The sequence below is a fragment of the Amblyomma americanum genome, chromosome 1 (assembly GCF_052857255.1).
Source record: "Amblyomma americanum isolate KBUSLIRL-KWMA chromosome 1, ASM5285725v1, whole genome shotgun sequence".
Taxonomy (NCBI): Eukaryota; Metazoa; Arthropoda; class Arachnida; order Ixodida; family Ixodidae; genus Amblyomma; species Amblyomma americanum.
In genome coordinates, this window is record NC_135497.1 from 121,274,143 (window position 1) to 121,301,063 (window position 26,921).

General features: G+C 46.9%; 1 protein-coding gene across 1 annotated transcript in view; it reads right to left on the reverse strand.

Annotated features, from left to right (window-relative positions):
• LOC144135487 (uncharacterized) overlaps window positions 1–25,925 on the reverse strand; it is a 35,808-nt gene extending 9,883 nt beyond the window's left edge. The window contains exons 1-5 of the mRNA XM_077668142.1: window positions 25,856–25,925; window positions 24,423–24,658; window positions 18,647–18,875; window positions 8,338–8,576; window positions 3,552–3,777 (exon numbers count right to left, since the gene is read on the reverse strand). Coding sequence (XP_077524268.1) covers window positions 3,552–3,777; window positions 8,338–8,576; window positions 18,647–18,875; window positions 24,423–24,658; window positions 25,856–25,916 — 991 coding nt within the window. The 5' untranslated portion in view covers window positions 25,917–25,925. The remainder of the gene's footprint in view (window positions 1–3,551; window positions 3,778–8,337; window positions 8,577–18,646; window positions 18,876–24,422; window positions 24,659–25,855) is intronic.
• Window positions 25,926–26,921: the final 996 nt, after the last annotated feature.

A 26,921-nucleotide genomic window follows, 5' to 3' on the forward strand; every position in this document is an offset into this window, starting at 1 on the left:
CGACGAGCAAGGGTCCGGGCGCCCGTCAACGACGGTTACGGTTGGTAATGTTGATTGTGTCGTCCTGAACGTTTTCACGGCCGCTTGCAAATGCTTTGTGCCGTCGGAACACTAACGATCTGGACATTGTATCATTACCACATGCTGTCTTAATCATGTCGAATGTCTCGGTAGGTGACTTTCTCAGTTTAATGCAAAGCTTCAGAGCATTTCGCTGTTCCACAGTTCGCTCCATGGTTTCTATGATGCAGTGATGAAACAGGGGCACACGCTAAAAAATCTCCAGTCGCTTTGCTTACTCGAAGCCAACTGAGCCCGTTGCATTGTGAAGCTGAAGGTTCCCCCTCCTTCCTTCAAAACCAGTTTCCCAATCTAGTGCACGCGCGCCAAGCTGCGACTTGTTTCATTACTTTCAGGACAGACCTTGTATTTACATTACTGTGGAGAGACAATCAAATGGGGTGGATAGTGCCCCTGGCTATAGGTATGGCTTTAATGACAGCAAAAAATATTCATCGCTGCCTGCTGCCGTATGGGCACTTAAGGCGTTCCTTACAACATCAAGCCGGGCATTTACTGTATCCAGCTCGTTTCTACGCGTCTTAGGCCTCTGGGGCACATTTGCCTCTGAGGACGTTGAGGCACAAGTCCTATTCTGTTCATGTGAAGCAGTGGGTTGCGGATGGCCGGTGGACTCTTGGTCGGTGGATACGTGGTCAGGGTCCACAAAAGTTTCCTCAAAGGACGGTGCTGGTGAATGTGGCCGCGGGCTTGCCTCTTCCTCTTCAAGGACAACCTCAGGCTCTATACTGCTGTGTCCTCTGCAGGAAACGCCATACATAAACAGTGTTTACATAGTGAACATAGCAATTCGCTTATTGAGTTTGGCGGCAGCCCTGTGAAAACCACGCCTTGCCGAGAGCATGCGAATTACACCCGCCTGTCTACAAACCTACCATTCATGTATGTGAATTAAATCAAATAACCCGTAAAACAACGCACACATTTATATTAGATGAAGAATGCACCAAGCAAAAATGTTTGCAAAACATCAATTTCTCATTTTTGTATACTTCAAGGTGAACACAAGCAAGTAAAATCTAATCTGTGCAAAGTGTGTGGTTGTAGATATTGCAGTGCTACTTACTGCCGCATATCCATTTGGTCTTTGAGGAAACGCATTCTTTCTAGGTATATCCAGGCCTTGCTCTTGGGCACGGCCCCTGCTTAGCTTCTTGTGCAGTTCAGGATATCTCTGAGTTTTCTGCGGTACGTGTCTTTTAGGTTTCTCCACCGGCCTTGCACAACGTCCACAGTTACTGAAAAAAATGTTAAAATTAGTTAAGGAAAACAATTAACAAAAAAACTTAAATGAATTCCAGCGTGTGCCACAAAGCGTATAGCATGTTCCCAGAGTTAGCTCTGACGAACAAAGCATGGACCGGACTGCACGCTCCAGTAACAGTGAACATGCACTAAGCGGTTCGCGAATAGAATCGGTGATGAGTTTTTCGACGTTTGGCAGCAGAGAAATATCAGCACCTCAAAACGACCCAGAATAATTGTGATAATTTAAGTTATTTTAGTGCGCATTGACATTTTACAGCACGCGGATATTTTTCCACTTCACCACCATTGGAATTTGTGGCAGAGACTGGAGCATTAATCTTGCAGTCAGCGGTGAAATAAGTCATGATTGTGCCGTACCGAAACGAGTACTGGCGTGGCCCCCCGCCATGAACAAAGAAAGTGCAGATTTAGGCAAAAAAAATTAATAAGAAAAAAACAAGCCTCTTCCGCACGTGAACAAAGGCCGTCAGATTTTTGTTTTCCCTTCACGATAGTCTAAATTTACTTTTTTTCCCCCCGGAATGCAAGTGCAAAGCCAACATGGGTGCGCAGAGGGTAAACAAACGAGGAGAAAAAGTTTGCATGACTCGAGCCGGGCACAGTATTTAGAGAGCACGTGCTGCTGAGCGAGTCGGTCGCACATTCAAATGGAATTGTTTTGCCTATACGCGCTTTCTCTCTTAATAACGAGTGCAGTATATTGTGCTTTAGTGATGTGTTTATTTCCTCGCAAAACGGAACGATGCAGAACGTGCGGCTGAAAAACGCCGAGAATCCACGTGTGCAGCTACTCACATGCGCCTGCCGTATACTGTCATATAAGAAAAATCACAATCGCTCGCGGTTAGAGCTTCGGCACTGCAATCCACACCCGTTTGCAAAAACAGAAACAGAAGACAAAAAAAAATTGTACGTACCTGTGGGTTCGATCTGTCGAAGGGCATCGCGAATCTCCTCCCGTATACCGGTCTGGTCGGAATTTTTCCTGTATTCGTTAGAACACACATTCCATAAAATCGGTCGCTTGGCAACTTCGTCGATAAGCAGTTCATTTGACGCAGCGCGGAATGCCATATCGACTAGTAGCCCCTGCCTGCGCTCGAAAAACCACAACACCGACTGTGCGGCCACGTGCGTACAGCGCTCCAAAACACCGTTTGCATTTGGGGCTTCGCCGCTTCCGGTACTGAACTTCCGGCGGCGGTGGCACGGGACCACAAGTTAAGATGCTCCCCTTTGGTCAGTCGCAGAGCGAACAAACCAACGCGGCGACTGAATTCCAACCGGGTGGAACTCGATCGCAAGCCGTCTGCGAATAGACCGACGGCCCTCCCCGGTCGCAGACCGACGGAATTCGCAGTGTCGCATGCGAAAATCGCATGCATGTGAAACGGGCCTTACACGATTTTGTATGACTAATAAGCAGCATAACAGTAACTCTGGCAAGGCACTTCGGCCTTTCTATGTCATGCCACTATTCCTTTTGACGAAACGTACCTTTTGGATGTGAACATAACCAATGACACGCGAGGTAGCAGCACGTATTTCAAGGGGAAAAAAGTACAGTCACTCGAACGTACAAATTAACGTGGTGGTCACGCGGATTGCGTTCTTTGTATCCGAAGTTAGTGATCGGCGGACTTCCGCTATTGCAGCAAAAACACACAGACAGGAGTGGCCTTCATTTCATTAAAAAGTCAGTTGTTATTGTTTGAATTCCGTTTTCAACGATTAGTGCACACTGCTCAATCGGTCTACGCAATGGTGACGCAGCCTGTATGCTTCCTGCACGTGGCAGAATTGAAGACGGCGGCGAAGGCTACGTGACTGGATGAGCGAGCAGGCATACCTTGTGACAGGTACTCTCATCTTTCATATTGCTGTCATTGGTTGATGATTGGGCGTGTGCAGAAGTTTCGCTTCCAACACTGCCCCTGTCACGCTATTACCTCACATGTTCTACTTTAAACGCTTCGCCCAACCGGCGCGCGTGCACACACACGGACGCACGCACGCGCACACACGCGCACACGCACACCCACACGCACCAACTGACCTTTAGCCTGTATGGGCATGCTTAGTCGGCGTTAAACTTAAATTTAAGAGTCGCATCTTGATATTTTTTGGAGGTCGACATTTCTTTGGAGGAGATAACGGGCGCTATGAGACGCTGAGAAGGCCGTAAGAAGGTGCATACTCACAAGATGTGGTACCATCCTCCGAAGTTTCTCGACGAGCTCCGCGGCGGCGAGATGTCTTGGCTCCCTGGCGTTTCGTTGGCCGCGAGTTGCCTTGGTCTACACCAGGCACTGGTTCGATGGTGGCAGCTGGATGAGTCGAAGGCCCCATGCCGCCGAGTCCAGTCACAGCCGCCGGCTCGTTTTCTTTGCTTCGCGCAAAGCTTGCGTGGCTCCCCTTCTCAGAGTCCTGCATAAAAGCAGAAAGCACATTCTGAAGCTGGAGCAGGAGCTGTGACAACGCGAGTGCATGAAACGAAGGCATCTGAAAGCGTCTTGGTTTCAGACGTCGCACTTGTAGCAGTGTGGTCTCACGGATAAAGAGCGCTCACCAGCTACGTCAACCGCGAGCCATCAATGTGGACGCACTAGCGCACTAGCTCAAGGAATGTTAACATTATTAGCGTATACGCAGATATAATGCAACTGTCAAAAGTACCGCTGGATAAAAGAAACATGGAAGAAATCAGCGGCCGTCTACTTTGATTTGTTCACATATTCATAAAAGGCACTGATGAGCTAATACACTAGAATTCGCCAAAATACGATTCGTTACTTTAAACCCTGTTTAGTAATGTGTCGTTCGACCGAGACAGCCCTTACGACGATGAAAAGCCAATAAATTCTTTATCGCTTAATACTGATTTTTTAAAAGCATTCCAACCCGTCAATCCTATTATTCTTACAAAGTTACAGAACTACTGCGTCCGTGGAGCAGAGCTACTGGAATGATATCTAGCTCGGCCATAGAATACAGTACGTCGATATCGGTGTCGCTAGACCTCCTGGACAAGTCGTTGTCACCAATATGCCGAAAATAAGCATTCTAGGCCCATTTTTATTCCCAGTCTATGTCACGGATAAAGTGTACTGCGTACAAGATGCGTAGTTTGTTCCATACGCTCTTGGCAGGTACTTTTCTAATGAGAACGTGTAAACTGTAAATGTCCCGAAGCCACAAATGTGCTATGAGGGAGGCCGTAGTGGGGAGCTCTGGATTAGACTACCTGGGGTTGACATCGATCGCTTTGCACACTGATGTTTCTTCAATTTAGCCTCCATAAAAATGCGGCAGTGGTGACCAGGATGGAACCTCCGAGCGACTTTAGGATAAGAAACCTTAACCGTTGAGCCACCTCTGTGGACCGAGAGAGGTTTTACAGGGTGCATCAAAAACTCTCAAGCAAAAGAGTCCACTTTCAAGCAGTATGCCGTTGGGCTTAAGACAACTACTAAACACTCAAAGTTTTCAGAGAAGAATTAACCTGTGTCCTGGGAACTTCTGACGGGTGGTGTATATCCTTACAAAACGGGCCCGCTGCAGTAGTCTCCCTTATACTATGCTGAATTCGCTTTTTAAAAAAATTAGCGATCACTGCAGCTACCCGCATTGGAAGAATGCGAAGCATTGCCTCCTCCTCGACACTGGTCGCCTATAAAATTTGGCGCCATGGTTGTTTTCTCGTTCACTTGATTGATTTGTAATCAATTATTTCTGATTACACCGTCATTTCATCCCGCCAAACATTTCGAGTTTTCAAATTTTCCGTCGCGCTTCGTTCCCGCTCTATATACCCGTCCAGTCCATTTACCGGTCCATTGCCTTTTGCTTCTAAATAATTACCTATATTACATATCGGCGGACGCCTGAATTTTAATCTACCTGCATGTCAGAACCTGTACGGGAAAAGGCTCCTAGAATTTAACGGCGCTCTTATTTGGAATACTTTGCCACTAAGCATAAAGCAAGCCCCAAATTTTACTCCTGCTTTAAAGAGGTTCTTTTTCTCAGAAATATTGCGAATAAGTGACTTCATATTCATTTTTGTTTAAACTATGCATTTTATGTGTTATTGTGTTGTGGATTGTATTTCTTGTTTTATTTGTTCGCGTGCTGCATTTATTTTGTATCCTATGTTGATTATAGACCCGTTACTAGCCAGTGGCTATGGGTCCATCAATGTTAGTTTGCATTTCGCAAGATATGCAATAAATAATGAATGAATGAATTGTCCCTAATTTGTCATTTTTTCCTATCTTCGGGTTACGTATCTCACTTATCACTGGTCACGTGATTGCCCATTTCGAGCCTTCAAACTTTTCACCACACTTTGGCTCCGCTTACTTCCTGCGTTTTCAAATTTCGCGGGCCTCTTGCTCCTGCCCGCCCACTTTTTGGACATTTTTGACTCTAATAATGAACTCTCATCCGATTTGAATTTGTTTTCGGGCCGCAGGGCAGTGCGCGCATGCGCACACTCGTGAGCGAACTTTGGTGAGCCTCTGTGCATTCCTAGAACACACGGGCTTGACGTCCCGTCTGTTTTCCGTCAGGTAGTTACACGCAGTGACCGAACGCTCCGCGAGTACTACCTTGAACAATTAATAACTGGACGCCCCACTCCGGTTGTAACCAACACAGTGCTGTGCGCGTGCGTGATTTAATTCCTCTAAAATGAACTAATCACGCGCACAACCTGGACACATTTCTTATTGTGTAAATAGTTAGTACATATTACTTCTCCCCCTATCCTCTATTCCTGTCCCCTCACCTCTTTCATTTCATTTCTCCATTCTGCCTGCTATCCTTTATTTCCGCTGCCCCAGCTCAGGTGCTTCAGTATCGATGGCAGATGCCGGGGCTAGCAAAAATGTTTTCCTTCCTTTTTACTATTATTTTTAATAAAACCACTACCACCACCATCCTCACATCATCTTTTAATTACAACCATTCGTTTGATGCTGCCATTTCTGAGATCCCCTCAACTGAAAAAAAAATTGGTTTTTGGGGAAAGGAAATGGCACAGCATCTTTCTCACATATCGTCGACCCCTGAACCGCGCCTGACAACGTCCACCTCACCTGTGTAAAGTGGGGACGTGCACAGACACAGAGGCCTGAGTACCTCGAATTATTTCGTTAGAATAAGCGTTTAACGCGGGAGCGTTGAGAGCCCCGTGTCGCATAAAGGCCGGTGTCATCGTCGGCGTCGGCGGCGCTGGCCGTGAACGAAAAATATAAAGCAAAAATAAATAAAACCGAGTAAGAAATTTGTCGAGGCAGGGGATCGAGCCAGGGCCTCCGGAGTACGAGACGAGCAGGCTAACCACTCCGCCACGCCAGCTCTTTTCTTTTTGCCTTCATTGCCTCTTTCAACAGTTTACAACAGATCACAAACATGTTCTGCGCTACATTCTCAAACATCAAGAGCGGACATGCGTTTCACTCACGCGACAAAATCAAAACTGTTTCAAAGAACACAACTCTCCCATCAACTCGATAACTTCATCTCCAAAGCATATCTCAGTGTACACTTCACGCCGCTTAAATATGTTTTCTTTGAAGTAATCTAGGACAGACCGCGCATCTTTATCGCAGTGTCGTACAGCCATCCTGCTTTGCCAAATGCTGTCCAGGCCAAGAAGTAATATTACATCGTATTTATAAAGGTATATGGAAAAGAATAATGGTGCCGGGGCTTACTTTATGGAATGCGGTTCTGTGCTTAAGGGAAGAAGTTCAGTCGAGATTAGAAGTAAATCAGACATTGTTGGAATAGCACTAGGTGCCCACGGGAAAACCACAAACAAGGCAGTACAGGGGGATATGGGCTGGGCATCGTTCGGAGCACGGGAAGCTTAGAGTAAAATACTATACGAAGAACGCCTGAGGAAATTTGGCGATAATAGGTGGGTAGCTAAGGTATTTAAATACCTAAACTGAAAGATCGTTGACTCACACTGGCGGAAAAGAACTGGGAAGCCTCTAACCAGTAAGTATGCCTGACACGAGGACGGAGAAAGAAAGAGCATTATAAGGCAGGTTAAAAACGCGGAAGGTAAAAATTGGATAGATTCAATGTAAAACCATAGTGTAGGACTATGGTTTTACATTGCCGTACTCTTTGAAGCCAGGTCAGTATCGATGGCAGATGCCGGGGCTAGCAAAAATCTTGCTTTCTTTTTATTGTTATTTTAATAAAACCACTTACTGCTACTACCTTTCCTTTGCCGGCAGCGGAGGCTCAGTAATTAGGGCGCTCCGCGATTGATCCGGAGTTCCCCGATTCAAACACGACCGCGGCGGCTGCGTTTCGGTGGAGGCGAAACGCTAAGGCGCCCCTGTGGTGTGCGATGTCAGTGCACGTTAAAGATCGAGTTGGTTTTTGGCTAAAGGAAATGGCGCAGTATATGTCTCACATATCGGCGGATACCTGAACCGCGCCGTAAGGGAAGGGATAGAGGAGGGAGTGAAAGAAGAAAGGAAGCAAGAGGTGCCGTAGAGGAGGACTCCGGAAGAATTTCAACCACCTGTGGATCTTCAACGTGCACTGACATCGCACAGCACATGAGCGCCTTAGCGCTTCGCCTCCATAGAAATGCAGCCGCCGCGGTCGGGTTCGATATGTACGTTTAAGATTCCTATGTGGTCGAAATTATTCCGGAGCCCTCCCATACGGCACCTCTTCCTTCCTTTCTTCTTCCTTTCTTTCTTCTTTCACTCCTTCTTTTATTCCTTCCCTTACGTCGCGTTTCAGTTGTCCGCCGATAAATGAGACAGATACTGCGCCATTTCCTTTCCACCAAAACCAATACAACCATGAGCGCAGTTCTCGTAACGTGTCAACGGAAGCTACGTCCACCGTGAAAAATAGAATGCCATCCTACACGACTATTGACAGAAAACCACTGAAATCCAGAGCCACTTAGATCCTGCAGTGGTTCACGAGCAAAGAAACCGAGCTACTCACAGTACGGCTCGCCAACGTAGGAGGCTCGTCAGGCGCTTTCTGGCTGGCTGTCCCGACCTCGTGTGAGCTCTTCTCTTGACCGGTCGCTCTGGTCACCATTTGAGCAGAAGCCAGGTCTGAGATCTCAGGGACAGCGGCAGCGGGGCTAGGCGACTCCAAAGAGGATAAGTCCAAGTCACATGAGGTGATTCCGGTCCTCCTTCGACATGTGATGTTCCTCCCAATCAGTCTCAGGAAATCTGGTGAAATGCGGGGAGGTTGGGAAGGGTGCGAAACAGGGTAACGTGTTACTTATTTTTGGTAGTGGCAGGGCCGGATTAAGAAAAATGGGGGCCCTGGGCTAATTCGCATGCAGACCCCCTCTCCCTATACTGACCCCCCCCCTCCCCCTCTGTCGCCTGCTACGCTCCTGGAAATATGCCATGTTTCATTTTAATTCCACCAAATTAAAAAGAACAAAGTGCGATCAACGGAATTATTAATATTGCATATATTATAAGGAAAGCAACAAAACTTGCTTGAAACGCGTGCTGTTGTAAACACCAACACATATGTTCACTTTGTGATTAATCAAAATGCAGTCTAGTTTTGTCATTTTCTTGAAGAGAGTGCGCTTCGTTCCTAGTGTCACCGTTTTCTTCCTCGTTCTTTGATATAGCTTCAAGGCAACAGAAGACTAGATTGAATTATTTTAGAATGGCCCTACATGATTCAGCGTGTCTTGACCACCTGGTCTCAGAGAGACTTTTCAAAACAAGCTGCTGGCCAGTTCCGCCCATGCTGTCCAAAAGATACCTCCGTCGCTTAGGTGAGGCAGCAAAGAACACATACAGTCTCTGAATTACAGTGAAAAATTTGACTGCCTCAAGGCCACTCAACGCTACAATCGCCAAGTTCAGTGAATGACCAGCACACGGGACGTAGACTGCCAATTCGTTGAGGTGTTTGATTTTAGCTTGCAGTCCTTTGTATTTTCCCGACATATTACTCGCATTATCATAAGCTTGGCCCCTATAGTCATCAAGTGAGATGCCATTGGTCGTCAAGAGGGACATCACGGTATCGAAAAGATACAGGCTGGTATGCGATTAGATTGGAACAAATCCAAGAATGCGTTTGTACACTTTCGCATTTAAATAGTATCGTAAAACAACTGACAGCCGATCAACGTGAGCGAGGTCCGGAGTCGAATCAACAATTAAAGAGAAGTATTTTGCGCGTTTCACTTCGTCAAAGAGACGTTCCTTGACAGCCTTTGCCATATGCTACATAAATCCATCACAAATGGTTTTTGACAGATATGATGGGTGACTATTTACTTTGTTCCCGTAGCGTTTGAGGTGTTCCTCTAGTAAGCTGTCTCCGTGACAAGATGCTTAAGCAGCTCCTTGTCAATTGTGCTGCTCGAGTTAGAGAGGGCGAGCCATGCTGCCATACAGCTCCGGTGCTCGACGCTATTTTCATGAGCACAAACCTTTTCTTCTGCTCTTTTCCAATAAGAAAAGCCATGCGTGATGATAGCACTGGGGTTGCTTGAAATCGAAAATAGTTTGCACATGAAACAGTAAACGGAACCTTTGGACTCCGAGTACATTAACCATTGTCGCTCGTATGCCTCCCCATTTACAGCCTTTCGCACGAAAAGATGAGGCGACATATAGCGTGTGAGTTTTGTATTGCCTTTCGGGAGACGGAAAATTTTCTTCCCGATTTTGAAAATACAATGGCCCTTTCTCAAGGCAAACTCCGAAAGCTATCAGTAATAACATCCGTCCACTTAGCAGGGTCACTTAGCAGAATCTCGCAACGTACGTCTTGCTGCGGGGGTGTCTGCACTACTCTGTTGCCGCAATGAGAAGCCGTCTTACTCGTCCTTTCGAGGCACGCTTTGTGGGTGGGAACCTGATTATTTGTATTCAAAGTAACAGGAAACAAGCGAGTCGGTTCTTGGAGTGTTGTTTCCTGGCGTTCGCCAGTAGAAGGAGGTTCATCGGGGAGGTTTGGCACCGGTTGTTCAGCTGTAGCAGAAATCAGACGTGGCGGACCGGACACCTGGAGCTCTGTGTCAGGGTTCCGGCAGAGAAGCATAGACGTTGCTGGCTCAAGAACAGGACAGGGCTCGGTTAGTGTCGGTCGCCCAGAAACATGGACGACAGAGGTTGGCACCGTTTTCACAAGATCCAGACAACCAAGATGTGTCAAACCTTGCTTATTGCAAGGAAACCGTGGTGATGGAGATGGCAAGTCCTCCACAGGAGCAGATTCGGCACTATTTGGAGTTTGACACGGACTCTGGGTACAGCGATCGTACTGCTCCGCGGAAGCTGCATTCAGTAGGTACTTTGTCATCTGTGGTAGCTTCTTTTCACGCTCTTCTCTTTCTAACTTCGCCTTTAATTTAGACGCACCACTTTGATGCTTCCGACCGAGCATTTTCCCATGAATGGATTATAATTGTTCACCGCAACGGGCACTTCGTCAGTCCGACGCGACCGCAGGTGTCCAACGGTGGCCGTCCCGATGACTGGCGCACGCGGCCTGGATGGTCCGTGGCTGGCCGAGAGTAATGCGTCCCCCAGGAGCTCCTCAGCGGGCTGGCTTATGCAAGCTTAACCGGCGGCTCGGGGCTGAATCGCAGCCCGCGATCAACTTCCTTTAATAGACGCGCGCCGCGTCTGTCTGTTACTAGCGCCAAATCAGGCGTTCACATACGCATAGAGTTCCTTGTACAAATTCCCCCTTCTCCGTACAAACTCACCACTTCTCCCGTTCCGGTCTCGTCTTCCTATTGGCTATGAGCAATCGTCTGCTCTTGGAGGTTCTCAAAATTTCTTTCGCCGCTTCGACGCCGCGCGCGACAACGAAGGGGAGAGGGCGACTCCTAGCGCGGGCGAAGTTAAGCGCTTTCCGTCGCCTCTGAGTCATCTTTTTCTACTTCTTTCCGGGAAGTTCGGTGGCCAGTCTGACCTACTTTTTTCTGTCGAGCGCGCGCGAGGGTGCGCAGCCACTAGGCGGGAATGGGCCCTGGAGACAGGCATTTGTGTCCAGCTCTCCAACTTCCCCCTTCACTCTTCCACAACCCTAGCCCGAACAGTGAACATTCCATGCCCCACGGCACATGGATAAAACCACGTGTGACGTCTTCTTTCCTTCCGTGCCAAGACTATGCCATCAGACTCATCATCTGCTATCGGACTCATCCTACCCCGCCCTAATTACCATCAAGGCAAAGAAAAGTCGAATGGGAGACACTGTTGGGTTCTGCAGCACATCCTTTCTATGAGAAGGACTGCGGCGGAACTATTTGAGAGGTGGAGGGTGGCGTGGTGGTGACGAGGGGCAAGGGAGATTTAGGTCCTCGTCCCACATTACATATTTTAGGTGTTTCCCTCTTGCCCCTCTCCCCCAGACAGCACTGGACAGACGGACCGACAGGAAACCACGAAAACACTTCTAAGCAAACGCACCTCGATTCGTAAGAAAGAGCGCCCCGCCGGGGTGGCGGAGGATCCCTGTTTTTGCAGCTCGACAAGCTCTCCCAAATGATCAGGCTAAACGCATGCTGTTACATGAGACAGGGTCCCCGTCTGCTCATTCTGGTTTTCTCGATTCATACATGTCGCTCGAAGTTCCGTTGCTCACGGTTCCATATACTAAGCAGGTTAGAATAAATCCGCCCCCTTCTACTGTCCGAGGTGAGGCCCTGGGCTGCAGCCCCCTTAGTGCCCCCCCCCCTTAATCCAGCGCTGCGGTAGCGGTATCTATGGCGAGATTTTATTGTATTCGCCAAAGGCTGCAACGAATGCCACAGTAACCGTGAATACAATTCAGTTTCTGCGTTTGGCTACTACGACTACTTACGACCACTGGAAGGGTTGCTTTGCCTGCATGCTTTCGAAAACGCCTGTATTTCCGCACGATGCACCCAAATTTTGTCGACAGCGGCGAGAGTAATGGTGTTTTCTAAATTCTGAAAACTGACATGTTTATTATTAACGGCCGGTAAACAAATCTCTAATTGCAATCAGCTGCCTATTCGCAGGTTAAAAATTTAACTATTACAATTTAGGTAATCACTTGGCTAGTTAACATAATTCGCCCGATTTTTAACATCCGCCAACGGTGGCACTACTATGCCGGAGAAAGCTTCTGTTTATCTCAAAAACCCTATTTATAAACACGAGTGATCACATTCACTGCAACACCTGGTGTATCAAGAGCGACCTGACAGACAGTAATGTGCATGCTTGTCTCCCGAGATCTAAAAAAAAGGAATTGTCGCTAATGCCAAGTCGCCAGATGTGGTTAACCATATGCATATCTAGACGCCACTGCTGTCCGTCGTTGAGAGAATCGGGCACCCAACGGCTGTAATTCATCATTTCGCAAGTAGCGCGCAGTCATCCCAAGAGAGACAAGACCTACGGGCAAGCAGAACAAGGGCATTACTGACATAAGCCCGTACTGTCTTCCGCATGCTCTGGACTTGACCTGGAAGCATGACGGCTGATTTGTTGCGGCTCCTCTGGTCTATGCCGCAAGATTCCTCACCACCGTTGGCAACCGGAGAGTATGCGGGCACCAAACTGTCCAGATCTGGTCCATTCGTCGGTTCTTTTTCTTTGTTTGGGGGAATCCTTAGCCGGGGAACCTTCTCTGAATGCTGCACGCAAGCGCAGGCAAAAAACAAGCACTCAAGTTGAAGCAGGATGTGTGGAAATGTGATGCTACGATAGGAGCATCTTTTTTCATTACAGAGATACAAGCGGCGAAATATCTGCTGGTCGTCCGACGCTCATGGAAGGCGCGCGTGCATAGAACTGACTACGTATATAAACACTATATAAACACGGCTGTCGGCAGATTCAAGCGGTTATCGAGGTGGCTGTATTGGTTTCCTTAATACGGGCTTTTGTGAAGTTTTTGAAATTTTTAAAATCTGCAATAAAGGTTCGCTTCAGTGCCTGCAATTTTGCGCAGAGGAACAGAACAGAGATGCTACCTCTCGGCTTTTCAGCAATAAGGAAATATAGTCTTCCGACATATTTACAGAACAGGAGGCCTTCCAATACAGTTTTGATAGAATGCTAACAATAGAATCGTCCCGACAGTCCCCTGCAATTCTCTGCAGTAAGAGGCAGCGCGTCGCTTGTATACAATTAATGGAGTCAGCTTGACCGGAAGAACCGAAATTCTACCATGAGCACAGTTCTCTTAACTAATCGACGAAAACGATCCCCAAAGTGAAGAACAGAGTGTCATCAGGTACGACCATTGATTGAAATCGTCTGAAAGGTAAATTTCGTCCGAGAAAGAAGCCACTCAAAATCCTGCAATTCTTCACTAGCAAGGAACCGCATCTACTCACAGCGCTGCTCGGCAACGTAGGCAGAACTTCAGGAAATTTCTGGTGCGATGTCCTCAGCTCTGTTGAGTTGCTATCTTCAGCGCTCGCTGTGGTCACCTTGTGAGGAGAAGGCAGTTCGGGGAACTTAGGAAAAGCGGCTATAAGGCTAGGTGACCCCAAAGAGGATAAGTCGAAGTCACGTGGGGTAATGCCAGTCTTCTTTCCCCGTCTGATGTTCCTCCCAATCACCTCCGCGAAACCTGATGTAAATGAGAAAGGCACGATGGGGAGGGGGTGACAAACAAGGTTACGTGTTACTATGGTTGGTGGTGGTGGCGACTTTGCCGTGTTTGTGTTGTACTCACAAAAGGCTGCAACCACTGCCATAATCACCATGAACACCGAATACTTTGTCTTTTTCGTCCATCACTGCAGTGTTGTAAAATGTAAAATATCAAATGCCTTAATATCAAGTCATAGTAAATGCTGAGCTTTTCTCAATGTCCTGAAATTGCGACGCAGCGGCTTACGTAGTTAACCTGGTAACGTACGGCGTATCATGTGCGGCAAATGCTGAAGCCCGAATACTTTCATTTAGCGCTCACATGTATATGAGTTTCTCGAATTAATACAGAATCACATTTTTAATATATTTCTCAGATACAATGTCGAAGCGCCAGTCGTCAGAGGTGGAGGACGCCTGTCGAAAGATGCCTTATTGCAACACCTAACCCTAGCGGCAAAATACCCTAAAATTTCGACGGTATTACTGCTACATTGTTAGGTGAAAGAAAACGTTTAGTATTTGCATTCCGTTTTTTTTGTTTGGCATGCTTGATTCTGCCTGATTTTATCGTTCACAGGTAAAACAATATAGTTGGCTCGTTTTAATGTTGCAAATTCCAAATTTTCTTAAAGTGCCAGTTTTTTTAGATTCGTATCTTGTAGGGAGCGAAGTGGCAAAACACTGCTGGTTCAAAACTTTATCCGATGTTGTTGTTGCTCTTAAAACTCCTAAGTTTGCGCACACGTGTCGGCAAATAAATAAACATTGTCTTGGATGGACAGTTGAGTTAAAGGCTTATACCATCATCAGCTTGATGACACCCACTGCAGAGCAAAGGCCCGCCCCATATCTCTCCCATTAACCCCGTCCTGTGCGAGCTCCGGCCACCTACCGCCTTAAATTTCTTAATCTCATCTGCCCACCTAAAGTCTGTGCTGCCCCTCGTACGCTACCCTTTCCTTGGAATACAGTCGGTTATATTCATGTTGCACGCACTGCCCCAACAGATTTCTTGCTCTTGATTTCGGCTAGGATATATTTTACCAGCGTTTGTTCCCTCACCCACTCTGCCCTCTTATTTTCTCTCAACTTTCCACCTATCATTTTTCTTTCTATATCTCAACTCCGGTGTTCTAAACTCGAGCTGAACCCTTTTCCTTAGCCTCCACGTTCCCGCCCCTTAGGTGAGCACCAGTACGATACAGTTGTTGTATACTTTTCTCTTGAGGGATATTGGTATACTGCCATTCATGATCTGAGAGAACCTGCCATATGGTCGCCACCCCATTCTTATTTTTATAGTTGTTTTTCTCTCGTGATCTGGACCTCCGTCGCTGTCAGTGACAAAAATATGTTGCCTACCGAGAATGTTGAACACTAGTACTTATGTTTTCGGCTCATTAATTTTTAGATCCCCCGTTTTGCTCTGCTTATGTCAAACATCGATCACGCTTTGCTTTTCATGTCTTGAGTGATTTAGCAAGGGAATCAAATCAGCGAATTGCAGATTACTAAGGTATTCTCTGTGAACTCCTATTCACAACTGATCCCAATCCAGACCTGAGAATATATTCTGCAAACAGCGATGAAAAGTGTTGGCGACATTGTGTATCCCTGCCTGACATCCTTCCTGATTGGATTTTTATTGACTACGTTCTGGGGGACTGCGCTAGCATTGCAGTCGTTATAGAGACCTTCCAGCATTTTTACATAGGACTTCTACATTCTGATCAAGCAGTGCCTGCATGACTGCTGAAGTTTCGATTGAGTCAAATGCCTTCTCGCAATGAATTTAGGCTATATATAGGGGTTGGCTGTATTTTTTTATTTTTCTATCACCTGACTGATAGTGCGAAGATGGTCTATTGTCGATTATTCTCTACGAAAACCTGCCTGATCACTTTCTTTAGAGAAATCGAAGGTTGTCCTGATTCACTGGCGATTTACTTAGCAAATACATTGCAGTGAATGGACAACAAGCTGATTGGGATAATGTTTCAAATCCTTTACATCTGCTTTCTTAAGTAACGCTTACACTGACAAGCAGAGCAGATGTGGCCAATATTCGAGAGAAAAAATTGAAGAAAAAAATTTAATAATTTAACAAGTGCACCATTTGCGACAAAAAGAAAACTTTTAATACCGCAGAGCAAGGTAGATTCTTGCATCATTACTCAGCTTCTTTTATTGGGTCACGGCCAAATATCAGCCGTCCCCTTTAGATTTGAGAGATTTGCTGGCAGTTACCTGCAATACGGGTAGGAAATCAGTTCTAAACCTCATCATATTTATTTATGAAAGATTACTTGTTGAAAGAAAATGGTATTTATCATTTCAAAGGTCAATTCCGCCCTCTTAATACGTTATGAACCACGAAAGTCGAGAGCGAGTTCCCTGAAACAGATCCAATTTGATGTGGCATATTTACCAGTGGAAGACAGGCGCTGGCCTTGACCAGCCGCCCACAGCGAGAATGTCGAGGCGGAAGCTCTGTTAAGCATGTTAGAGACTGCTTAGCTTTCTTCATCTTTATTGTTCCAGACATCAGCGAGAGCAAATTGTTTCAGCGAGAGCAAATCACGTGATGCATCACGTGCCACAAGTGCAAGAGCGAGAATCCAGAGCGGCGACCGGCGCAGCGGCGAACGGGACTGGCAAGCGCAAGAGCGAATCACGTGACACATCACATGCCACAACTGGCGAGGAGTAGTAGAACACATTTATTCACAAAAAGGTAGGATAAAGAGAAAATACCGATTTTTGGTGAAATCCTAATTTCAGGAACCCAATGTCCACCGCAGTTGCTCTTGCTTGGAATATCAGCTTGCGCTGGGTCGCCAAATCAGAGCTGAGCAGTGTAGACTCCCAGTGTTCCTCGTACTGATGTTAGCCTAGTTCAGAGGGATTGGGACCGGAGCAGCCCCATGTTACATGGTATTTTGCTGGAATTCCGCCACACCAGGGGCAGATTCCGTCATATCTATCGGGGAAGAGTATATGGTATTTTTGGAGGCTAGGAAAGGTGTTCGTATGTTGTTGTCGCCAGTCGCTCGCCTCTGCCGCCGTTAGCTTACGGTGTGGTGGGGGATAGACTTGCCTTTGTGTTCGGAGGAGGATGAGGCGCTCGCCATATGTAGAGGGGAGAGGGGTGAGGTCGGGGAGGTTAGTCGCTCGTTTAGTGTATCCTTGAGCTAGACTGTCCGCGGCCTCCTTTCCCTCAATCACCTCGTGCCCAGGAGTCCAAGTGATTTGGTGCTTGCATGTGGAATTTGGAACATGTGGGGTAGTCAGAATGGGAGCGACGGAATGTGGAAGTCTGCCAGAGAGGAAGAGCCGACACGCCGACTGGGAGTCGGTCACAATTTTAGTTCATTTCTCGTGGTATCGCCATGCTGGACGGCGAGCCTGACTGCAGCAGTTTCTGCTACTGTGGGAGAGCAGTTTCGTAGGGAGGCGCTGGCGATTTCCGTGAAATTGGTGTCCAAGACGACCGCCACCGCGTTTGTAGAGTCGGGGTACATTGCTGCGTCGACGTATACAGCATTTCGTGCCTGTCGGTGTGTGCGGCGCAGGTAGTCCACTCGCGCCTTTCGTGGTCCCTTTTGAGGGTTCGAGTGCATGTTCTTCGGGAGTGGGGCTACATACACGCGAGATTGCAGAGTCGAGAGTAGGTCTTGGTTTTCCTGGACGGCGCGTATGTCAGCCAGGGAACCCACTGTTTCCAAGATTGCGCGTCCAGCTTTGGTGGTGAGGAGGCGTTCCTTTCGGGATTCTGGGACGGCTTCTCGAATTTCTTCAATTGTGTGGGTCAGTCCCAGGTCCTCGAGGTGGCAGCTGGCCGTGTACATCGGGAGGCATAACGCATATTTGTAGGCGGTACGGATGATGGCGTCTGCTTTGTCTCGCTCTTTCCCCAGAAGTGGTAGGAATGGGAGACCGTATGACAGGCGGCTCATAACTAGAGCCTGTATCAGTCGAATTGTATCCTCCTCTCTCATGCCTTTTTGGTTGCGGGTGATGCGCCGAATCTTGCGGGAGATCTGGAGGACAGTTGTCCAGAGACGCTGTAACGTGTGGTTGGCTTTCCTGTCGCTCTGAAGCCAAAGGCCCAGGATGCGGATAAGAGGGACTTCCTTTATTCTCGTGCCTTCGAGGTAAACCTGGATGTCGCCGGGAGATTTGTAGGCATAGCCCTTAATGCAGATAATTTCGAACTTGTCGGGTGCGCAGCGGAGGCCGCAATTCGCCGCTTGTCTTTATACGCAAGTGACTGCCAAGGATCGGCCGAGCAGCAGCCAGCGCAGCGGCGGACGCGACTGCTAAGCGCGCAGCTGTGGCGACGAAGGTGAAGATGAAGATCGAGGCACCTGCCATGCGCGATTTTGGACATGCGGTGCGCCTCCCGTTAGAGGTCAAATCCAAGAGACAGATGACCTTCAGGCTCAGCATGAGAGGAGTAGAGCTTTTCGTTTTAAAAAAAGGAACCGTCGTTTATGTCACGCGGCCAGATTATACGACATGCGTGGCTCATCGTCTATTTCTAGACGCCACTGCTGTCCGGCGTGCGGAGAGGCGTGCAACCAACGCCATCTGATTTTTTTCCTGTCGCAAGTGGCTTACAGTCACACCCGGGAGAGATAAGAGATACGAGCAAGCAGAACAAGGGCATTACTTACCGAAGGCCGTTGTGTCTTCAGACTCCCCTGGACTTGGACTTGACATATGGCACAGTGCCCTGGGAGGATGGCGGTTGATTTGTCGTGGGCTCCTCTGGTCTACGCCGTACGCCTCGGCACCGTTGGCAACCAGAGTGTCTGCGGGCTTCAAACCGACAAATTCTTGTCCGTCCGCCTCCTCCTTTCGTTTCTTTGGGAGAAAGCTTTCGCGGGGCGCATTCTCGAGATCCTGCACGCAGGCAGACGCAAAAAGCAAGCACTCTGATTGAAGTAGGACTTTGGGAACTTCACACTACGATACTGAGCCACTTTGTTTCTTTCGGAGATACAGGCGGCGATATATGCACTGGTCGCAGCACGCAGGCGAATAGGTAAGCGAAAAGGGTCGATCACGCATGTATAGCACGCCTGTCGACGGCTTCCAACGCTTATCTATGAGTTGGTGGTACTAGCTTGAAATGGAAAGCGTCAAGGATGAGTGCCCCGGCAGCATGACGTAAAATGCAGTTATCTGCAGTACCACTGAAGTTAACATCTTCTTGCGAGAACAACGAGTGCTGTGCGCGTTGCAATGCCTTTCAGATCGCTGCAGAGACCGATCACGTGCTTACAGGTGTCCTGGTTCAAACGCACAGTCTTTCCCCTTACTTGGGAGTTCAGGCGGACACGAAGATCAATGGGGTTTAACGTGCTGAAGCTGCACGTGCGTTGTTAGGGACGCTATGGACGAAGTGTCTGAATTTATTTCTTGTACCCGAGATTCTTTAACTTGGAGTATCTTTGTACAGCACCCTGGTGTTTTACGTTGCACCTCCACTAAAATTCTACAGCCGCATGAGGGATTCAGTCCGGCAGCGTCGGGCTCCGCCACCGAAGACAACAACAACTGATCCGTCGCAAGGTATCTTTAGAGTTCTGTATCAATGATCCGTTCAGTGCGAGCACTTTGGTAAGTAATTGACCTGACATAACATGAAGGATGCAAATAGCCATCGAAAGAAAAGAGCATTGGAGAATTTTTTTAGTTATTCGTTTTCATCAATGGGAAATTAACAGTATTCTTTTATCTTTCAATATAATTGATAAGAAAGCAGAAGAAAAAACAGCCACATGCCGCCGATTGGATCCGCACCCAAGGCCTCCGAATTTCGCTTCCAGATAAGCCTCGCCTGTTAAAATGAACAGTTTTGATGCATTATAATCGCTTCTTTAAGTTTTCAAATATGGCTTCAGATTTATCACTGTTCTTTGTTACTGCACCTGAATAATCTTTCAGGAACGATCCCAACCGTTACTGGTGAATAAAAGTCATAATGTTAAAAAATAACCCCGAGAAGGTTTATGTTCTTTCCCCTGTATTTTGTGCATCGCCGCAGACGCCTTACCCCATTGACAGATCAACACGAGAGGCGAGTTATTCGTCTGCTCGTCAAACGCGATCAGATAGTTCTTAAGGGATCGTGATCACGCGCGAGAGTTTTTACGGAGCTCACGACTGTTCGAGCGTTGTGAACGCATTGTTGAAAGCTCCTAGTCGTCAGCTAAATAGAACGCGTGCGAAAGCTTTGTTTCCGATTCGTACCACTGCCGAATGCACAAGGTCTACATGTGCTGCCGAGTTCCTTTCAAAGGCGGAAGTTTTACCGTTCGGAAGTTGAGTTTCCACTGTTTCCATTGCCTGCTTGCCTTAAAGGGCATCAAAAAGGGGCTCTCAAAGTCGCGGTACGATTAGGATGTTCAATGATGGCACTTCACAGATACTCTCGAGCGAGAATTTTTTATGCGTTCGGTATAATATTTGAAATTCCGTGGCCTCCCCACCTTTTCCTCTCCTGTCGTAAATATTTGCAGCCGCAGTGGCGGCCGCCATGGTAGCTGCCTGACGGCTGAAAAAGTTGGCGTGGCGAGCCAATGATAACCCTCGGCTCCTGACGTCACTTGCTCGACATGACGTTGTATGACAGGTTTCGTGCAAAACCCCGGCACCGCTGGTCGCCGCGCCGTGCGAAAGCGGGAATTTTCGAATATGTAGTGTAAATTTCCACTTCGCTTCCGAGGTCTCCTGCGTGGCATGGACGCTCGGTGGCCTGTACTCTCCATAAAGCAAGCATTTTATAGCCAAGCTCGAGCACCATATTCAGCGACCTTTTAAGACCGGCAGCGGTACCAAACGGCCTCAAATCAAGCTATCGAAGCCTAGAGAGCCCCAAAGAATACATTCATGTAATATTTGTATCTGGCTACTAGTCGGTGGCCATCTGGCTACAGAACAAGATTTACTTGTTCCCCTGGAGCCTTCAACCGGAATTCAGCTGGTGGCAAATTAGTGTCGTTCGTAGACAGTAACCGTATCCGAACTCTGGAATGCAAGGCCATGAATGTGCACGCGCTGGCATTCGTCTGCAGCTGCCGCAGACGACTGCCAGTGTTCTTCATAAGTACCATGACTGAAGCTTTAATCGTCGCCGTCGTTTAAACGGTTACCTTGTTCTTGTTATCGCATGGAAAGGAAAACAGAAATTGACATGAGCATAGTTCTCGCAACGAAGTAAGAAGAGCAATATTGGTGTGGATATCGTATAGTTAAAGACTGACTAAAAGCGCAATGCCGCCAGAAGTAGCGGAATCGTGTCAGTAGCAGTGAAAACGTGAGATAAGGGTTTACAGAGTACAACCTTTGTGAGTAAGGTTCCGAGACTGATGCCATTAAAAGAAATGCGATTAACATTGAAATTATTTTGCAGCACCCCTTCAAATTGTCTTTCATGCAGTCTATACACAGCTTCCAATGTTTCTTGAGGTTTTGGGAACACTTTGAAAACGCTTCTTTTGGCAGGGTTGTGACCTCCTTTGTAGTGGCGCCTTGAATGGCCTCCACGGTCCCATCCAGCGACCTTTTAGGGCTCTCTTCACACGAGGATAGAGAAAAAAAATTGCATGGGGAGAGGGCAGGCAAGTATGGCGAATGAAAAAGTACAGTAATGCTGTGCTTGGCGAGAAATTTTGCCACGCTGAGAGCAGTGTGCGGCCTTGCGTTACCGTGGAGAAGGCTCCATTGTCCAGATGCCCATAAGTCAGGGTGACAGCGTCGCAGTGCATCACGCATGTGTTGGAGCACGCGGATATAAAACTCCTAATTCACCGTCTGCCCTTCTGCCTTGTGGGACGAACTCGTGGTGTACGACACTTCTGGCATCGAAAAAAACTATCAGCATCGTCTTTGTTTTCGTCTTCTGTCGCCGCACCTTTCTCGACGCCGGAAAGCTTGTGGACCGCCATTCGGCGCTGTGGCTCTTTTTTTGAGAATCACTTTGAAAACACCATGTTTCGTCTTCAGCAATGATGCTGTCGACGAATGCAACATTCTTCTCTGGTTCAGAGAGCAAATCAGCGCTAACTGTTTGCTCGCGTGTCCTTTTCCTGTGTGAGAGAGTGCGGCGCTAGTCTGGCATTCAGCTTTCGTTTCCCCAAGTTCTCAAGCGAAATTTGGTGGCATGTTGTCTTACTAATGTCGCGAGCATATGATAGCATGCGGACTGTAATGGTGAGGTCTTGCTGTACGATTTCCTTCATCTGAGCCACGTTGTTTTCATTCCGTGAGGTTGAATGGCGTCCCTGCCTTGTGTCGTCTTCCACCGACATTCTATCCGAAACGAGCCCCCTGTGCCAGTCGAAAACTCGCGCGCACGATAATGTCTCTTTGCCGTAAGCGTCACGAAGGAGCTTATACGTGTGTGTGGCTGTCTTGCCAATCTTCACACAGAATTTTATGTTTACACGCAGTTCGAGGTGGACGTCAATCTCTCCACATTTACTCACACTGGAATGCGCAAACGACCATTGACAACGTACTTTTCTACATGTAGTGCCGTCTAGCGGCTGCCACAGCAATTAACATAAATAGCTCAGGTCATCCCTAAAAGAGCGCCGTCTAAAAGAGCACCAATTTTTGTTTTGGGGAATCATTTCTACAGAAAAAAATAAATCAGTCTCGAAACTTTACGGACAAAGGTTGTATGTTATGAAGTTTTTATGGTTTCATGGCGTTTAACGTCACAAAAAAACTCAAGAGGGACGCCGTATAGTGATGCCCTCTGGATAATTTCGACCACATGCGGTTCTTTAACTTTAACGACATCGCACAGTACACGGGCATCTAGAAATTCACCTCTACCGAAACGCGAGTGCCGCGTCCTGGATCCAACCTGCGTCGTTCGGGTCAGGAGCCGAGCGCGCTAACCACTGAGTCACCGCGGTGACTTAGATTATGTTGAGTTTTTTTTTCGAAATCAGCCAAATCGATCTAATCGAAAACCGAGAATGATGCATATGTTTGTTACACGCACAAACCTTAGCGGAATCCAAGATGTTATATGATATGCTTTACACGTTATAACAGCTCTATACCACAATGTAGCCAAAAATTACGCAAATAATTTTGTTAATATCAGTATATAAACTTTGTATTTGATTCTTCTATGCCAGCCTCTGGATTTAGCCTTGCTTTGTTTAGAAAAGTTTTTCTGGAATTATTTTCATTGTCTATGAAAAAGCGCTTAAAAACTATGCTGCAAATACAGCAGGAAAACAATTAGAACATTCATTGCGTGCAATTGCGTGCGCTGCTCTGCTTTCACATCAGTAAGTAAATACAGATAGAAGGCTTCTGTGAGAAGCATTGACATGACAGCCTTCTTTTCTAGTGCTCACACTTTGGTAGCAGAAAAGTAAATTCGCTAGAATGTATAGGGTCTAGAATATATTTTGCATCACTGTTACACACAACAATCCGAGTTCTTGAGAAATAGGAAACGCGTACAGACGGAAAACAAGACGACAGCTAGTATTTTTTCCCGTCAGCCATTTCGCTTGTAATAATGGATTGAGATATCCACTGCCAACTAGTCTAACTACACACTTTCACGTTAACTGCAGCAGAGGCGCATCCTTGCTTCATCGGCAACGGGGCCGATGATCCCATCATTATCGTCGTCATCTGGTATCACATCTTCCCCCCGATCTCTTCGCATCGTACGCAGTCGACGAGAAGGTAGCCCGGTGGAAGGAATAAATGAAACCACGCTCAAAACAGACCCAGCTAAGAAGCTCTAGCTGTTGTAGAAAGCTCTTACGAATATATTTGGCTCATTTCGACTGGTACATGAGCAAGATCTAACGCATTTTATTTGATATAGGATTTGCTAATAGGTTTTTAAACGTTACTCGGCATCTTTCGTTCTGACAGCTACTGAGAAAGTGGGATCTATAAATTAGTTGTCTATTACAGGAAAATTGTACTTATTTTTATGCTTCTGAAACCAGCCCATTTTGAAAAATTATGTCCAAATTAGGTCTTTAATGCAAGGGACGCTTTTACTTACATTCCCATGAAGTGCATATGTACATTTTGTTTGTTTCCATTCTGAACAACATACATTGCTTAATGTTCCTTAGACGCCGAATATGCTTACATTATGTTCACTTGTTTTTCACCTCTATAAAATGGATGTCAGAACTGCTGCTGTAAATAAGATATCGGTGACTAGCCAAACTGTAATCAAGCATGGTTTTAGCCCACGTAACCATTCCAGAACTGTGTACTCGTCTGGAAGAAGTAAACTTTGATTTACTGCTCGCTTGCTTTATGTTTGCTTGATTATTATTAACTACCTAAGTAATTAATTAATTTTCATTAATTTATTGATTGGATGATTTACGCAGACAAAGTAATGACAATCTTTCGTGACGCTTCACAAGTGCATACCCGCTTACTCACAGCAGTGCTGGTCGAAGAAGAAGGCTTTTCAGAGGCGGTTTCCTGGTGTTGCGGATCGGCCACCTCTGGAATGCGGCTCTGAGCATAGACGGTCACCATCTTTTCACCAGGTTCGTTACCCTGGCGTAATGGAGCCGTTGGGTTGGGCGACTCGAGAAATGCGTAGTCCAAGTCTCCTGCCCCACCATCTGTCCACCAAGGGCCGCGGACCTTGCATCCAAGGGATTGTACGGAACCTGATGGCAATGTTAAAAAGAAAAGTAAGCGATAAGTTTGAAGGAGTCTTCCTGCTGTGTCCTGCGTTGAGTTAAAACTTCAAGTCATTAGCGCTAGAAAAAAGATATCGCGCTCAGGCCGGTTGCTTGCGAACGTTTTGACAAGTGGACTTGTCTTTGTCCGAGCAAAGAGATTGTCATTGGCGGGGTTTAAATAGGGTCATCTTCCTAGACGACCGTATTTTTATTACGGCAGGGTGATCTTCCTGGATGACCTCATTTAAACCCCACCAGTAATGAACGCTTTGCCCAGACTAAGGCTACTGTACTTGTCACAAAAATTTCAAGCACCCTGAGGATTTCTCTGCCTTCTTCAGTTTGTGATTATCATGAACCACTTGATCAGTTTCTCTCTACTATGGACTTTGATCGGTTACGTTCATTACTACGAACTTCCCTTTACGATTCCGTGATTTCTACTATATCAAAAGTAAGCTTTTTTTTCAGACATTCGTACACGAAAAGCACTATTTCGACGAACAAGATTCAGCCATCCACACTCACCATTATCGCAAGCGCTAAGTCTACTCGCAGTGAAAGGATACTGCCGGCGATCTACTGACCCAGCCACACTATCCGTAGCGGCCCGTTTCATCGACTTTAACTTCGTCCTTAATACTCCCGACACTTTATCCGCCTTCGTTTTCATGACACAGCATGTAAACGCCGAAGGTTGTAGCAAACCGCCATTCCCGCACCGCAGTCAACTACTCCGAGAAAATTGTGGGGAACTGCCAAATACACCGCCTGCGATTAAAAGCTCTGACTGTATGCTAACGGCACAGAGAGGATAATCCTCGTTTGTTGATCAGATTCCTAATATCAGAAATTAGCGGTGCCGAAAGTAAAGAAAACGCTACTTTTCAGTGGCGAATAACAAACCAGACTTTGCCTAAGCTAGGGGGCCTGTATTTGAGTTATATTGATATTTTTGAATATTACCATCGGCGGACAGACCGCATAGGTCGTGACGGCCTCCGACTGTGACGATCTACTGTTCAGACTGGAGCCTCGGATGCTCTTTGCGGTGACCGCTACGTAAGAACTGAAAATTGCTTAAGCAGATTACGACACTTCCCCGCGAGGCACTGGGAAAATTAGGCTTGAAAATTTAGGAATGCACCAGTTCAAAGCAGAGCAAGAGGAAGAACAACTCACCTTTTGGCGTTGGTGCCCGAGGCTTCCCAGAGGAACTGGAGGGACGTTCGCTACTGGACATGGAGCCCCGGCTTTTCCTCTCTATGGTTTCTGTAAAAATGTAGAAGGACATCTGTTAATCTTATTAAGCGCTTTAAAAAGTTAAAACTACATCACAGGAATAGCTTCGCAACCTATTAAATTCATTTAGTTGACATTCAGAAAGCCTGAAATTCGAGGTGCGTATGGCAGTACATGGCAGAGAACAGAAATGCGGAGGATGATAAAATTTTGCCTCATTGACACACTGCCGCTGTTTCTCACAGTTTCTCCAAAAAATGAGCAAAAATAACGCATTAATCCTGCACGATAACAGTGTTGGCGAAGGAACAACAGCAGAAGTTTCCACTTAACTTCCGACTCCATGTTATTAATTATAAATGGCACCAGAATGAACATCGCATGGCACCACACATTCCCTAAGCCAGCCGAATTCATGTTGAAGCTGATAGGGCGTTTCTTGCGGCAAATTGTATCTGTGGCAAGTTACCGTGTGCGGAGACGTTATCGCTGGGAATATGTGCTAACGACAGCGACGACCTCCTGTACATGTTGGAGCCGCGGATTCTCATCGCGTTGACCGCTGCGGAAGTATTTGTAAAAAGTTTTCAGCAAAAGAGGGCATTTAGGAGGAATGTACAGGCGCTGGTTTAAAAGCTGCACATCCGGATGTTTCAAGCAAGGTAAGGGGCACAACAGAAGACCAACACACAGTCAAGCACTGATGCCGGAGGCTTCGTAGAAGAACTAGGAGGCCCATCAAAGATACGGATGCGTCCGCTAGACCTGGCACCAAGACTTTTCCTCGGCGTGACCCCTATTAAAAGCAAAAGGTCATTTTGTTGAACTTTATCGGAATTTTTGGTAGGTTCAAATAGCATATCGATAACCGAAAACTGCTTATTTTTCAAATCTCCTTTCCACCTGCAGTTACCAACGGCACTAACAAGGAGAAAACTGGATAAGAAAAATATGGAAATTTAAGGCGGATAGTGCGAAAAGTTTGGTTGACGCGAACTTTATCGTA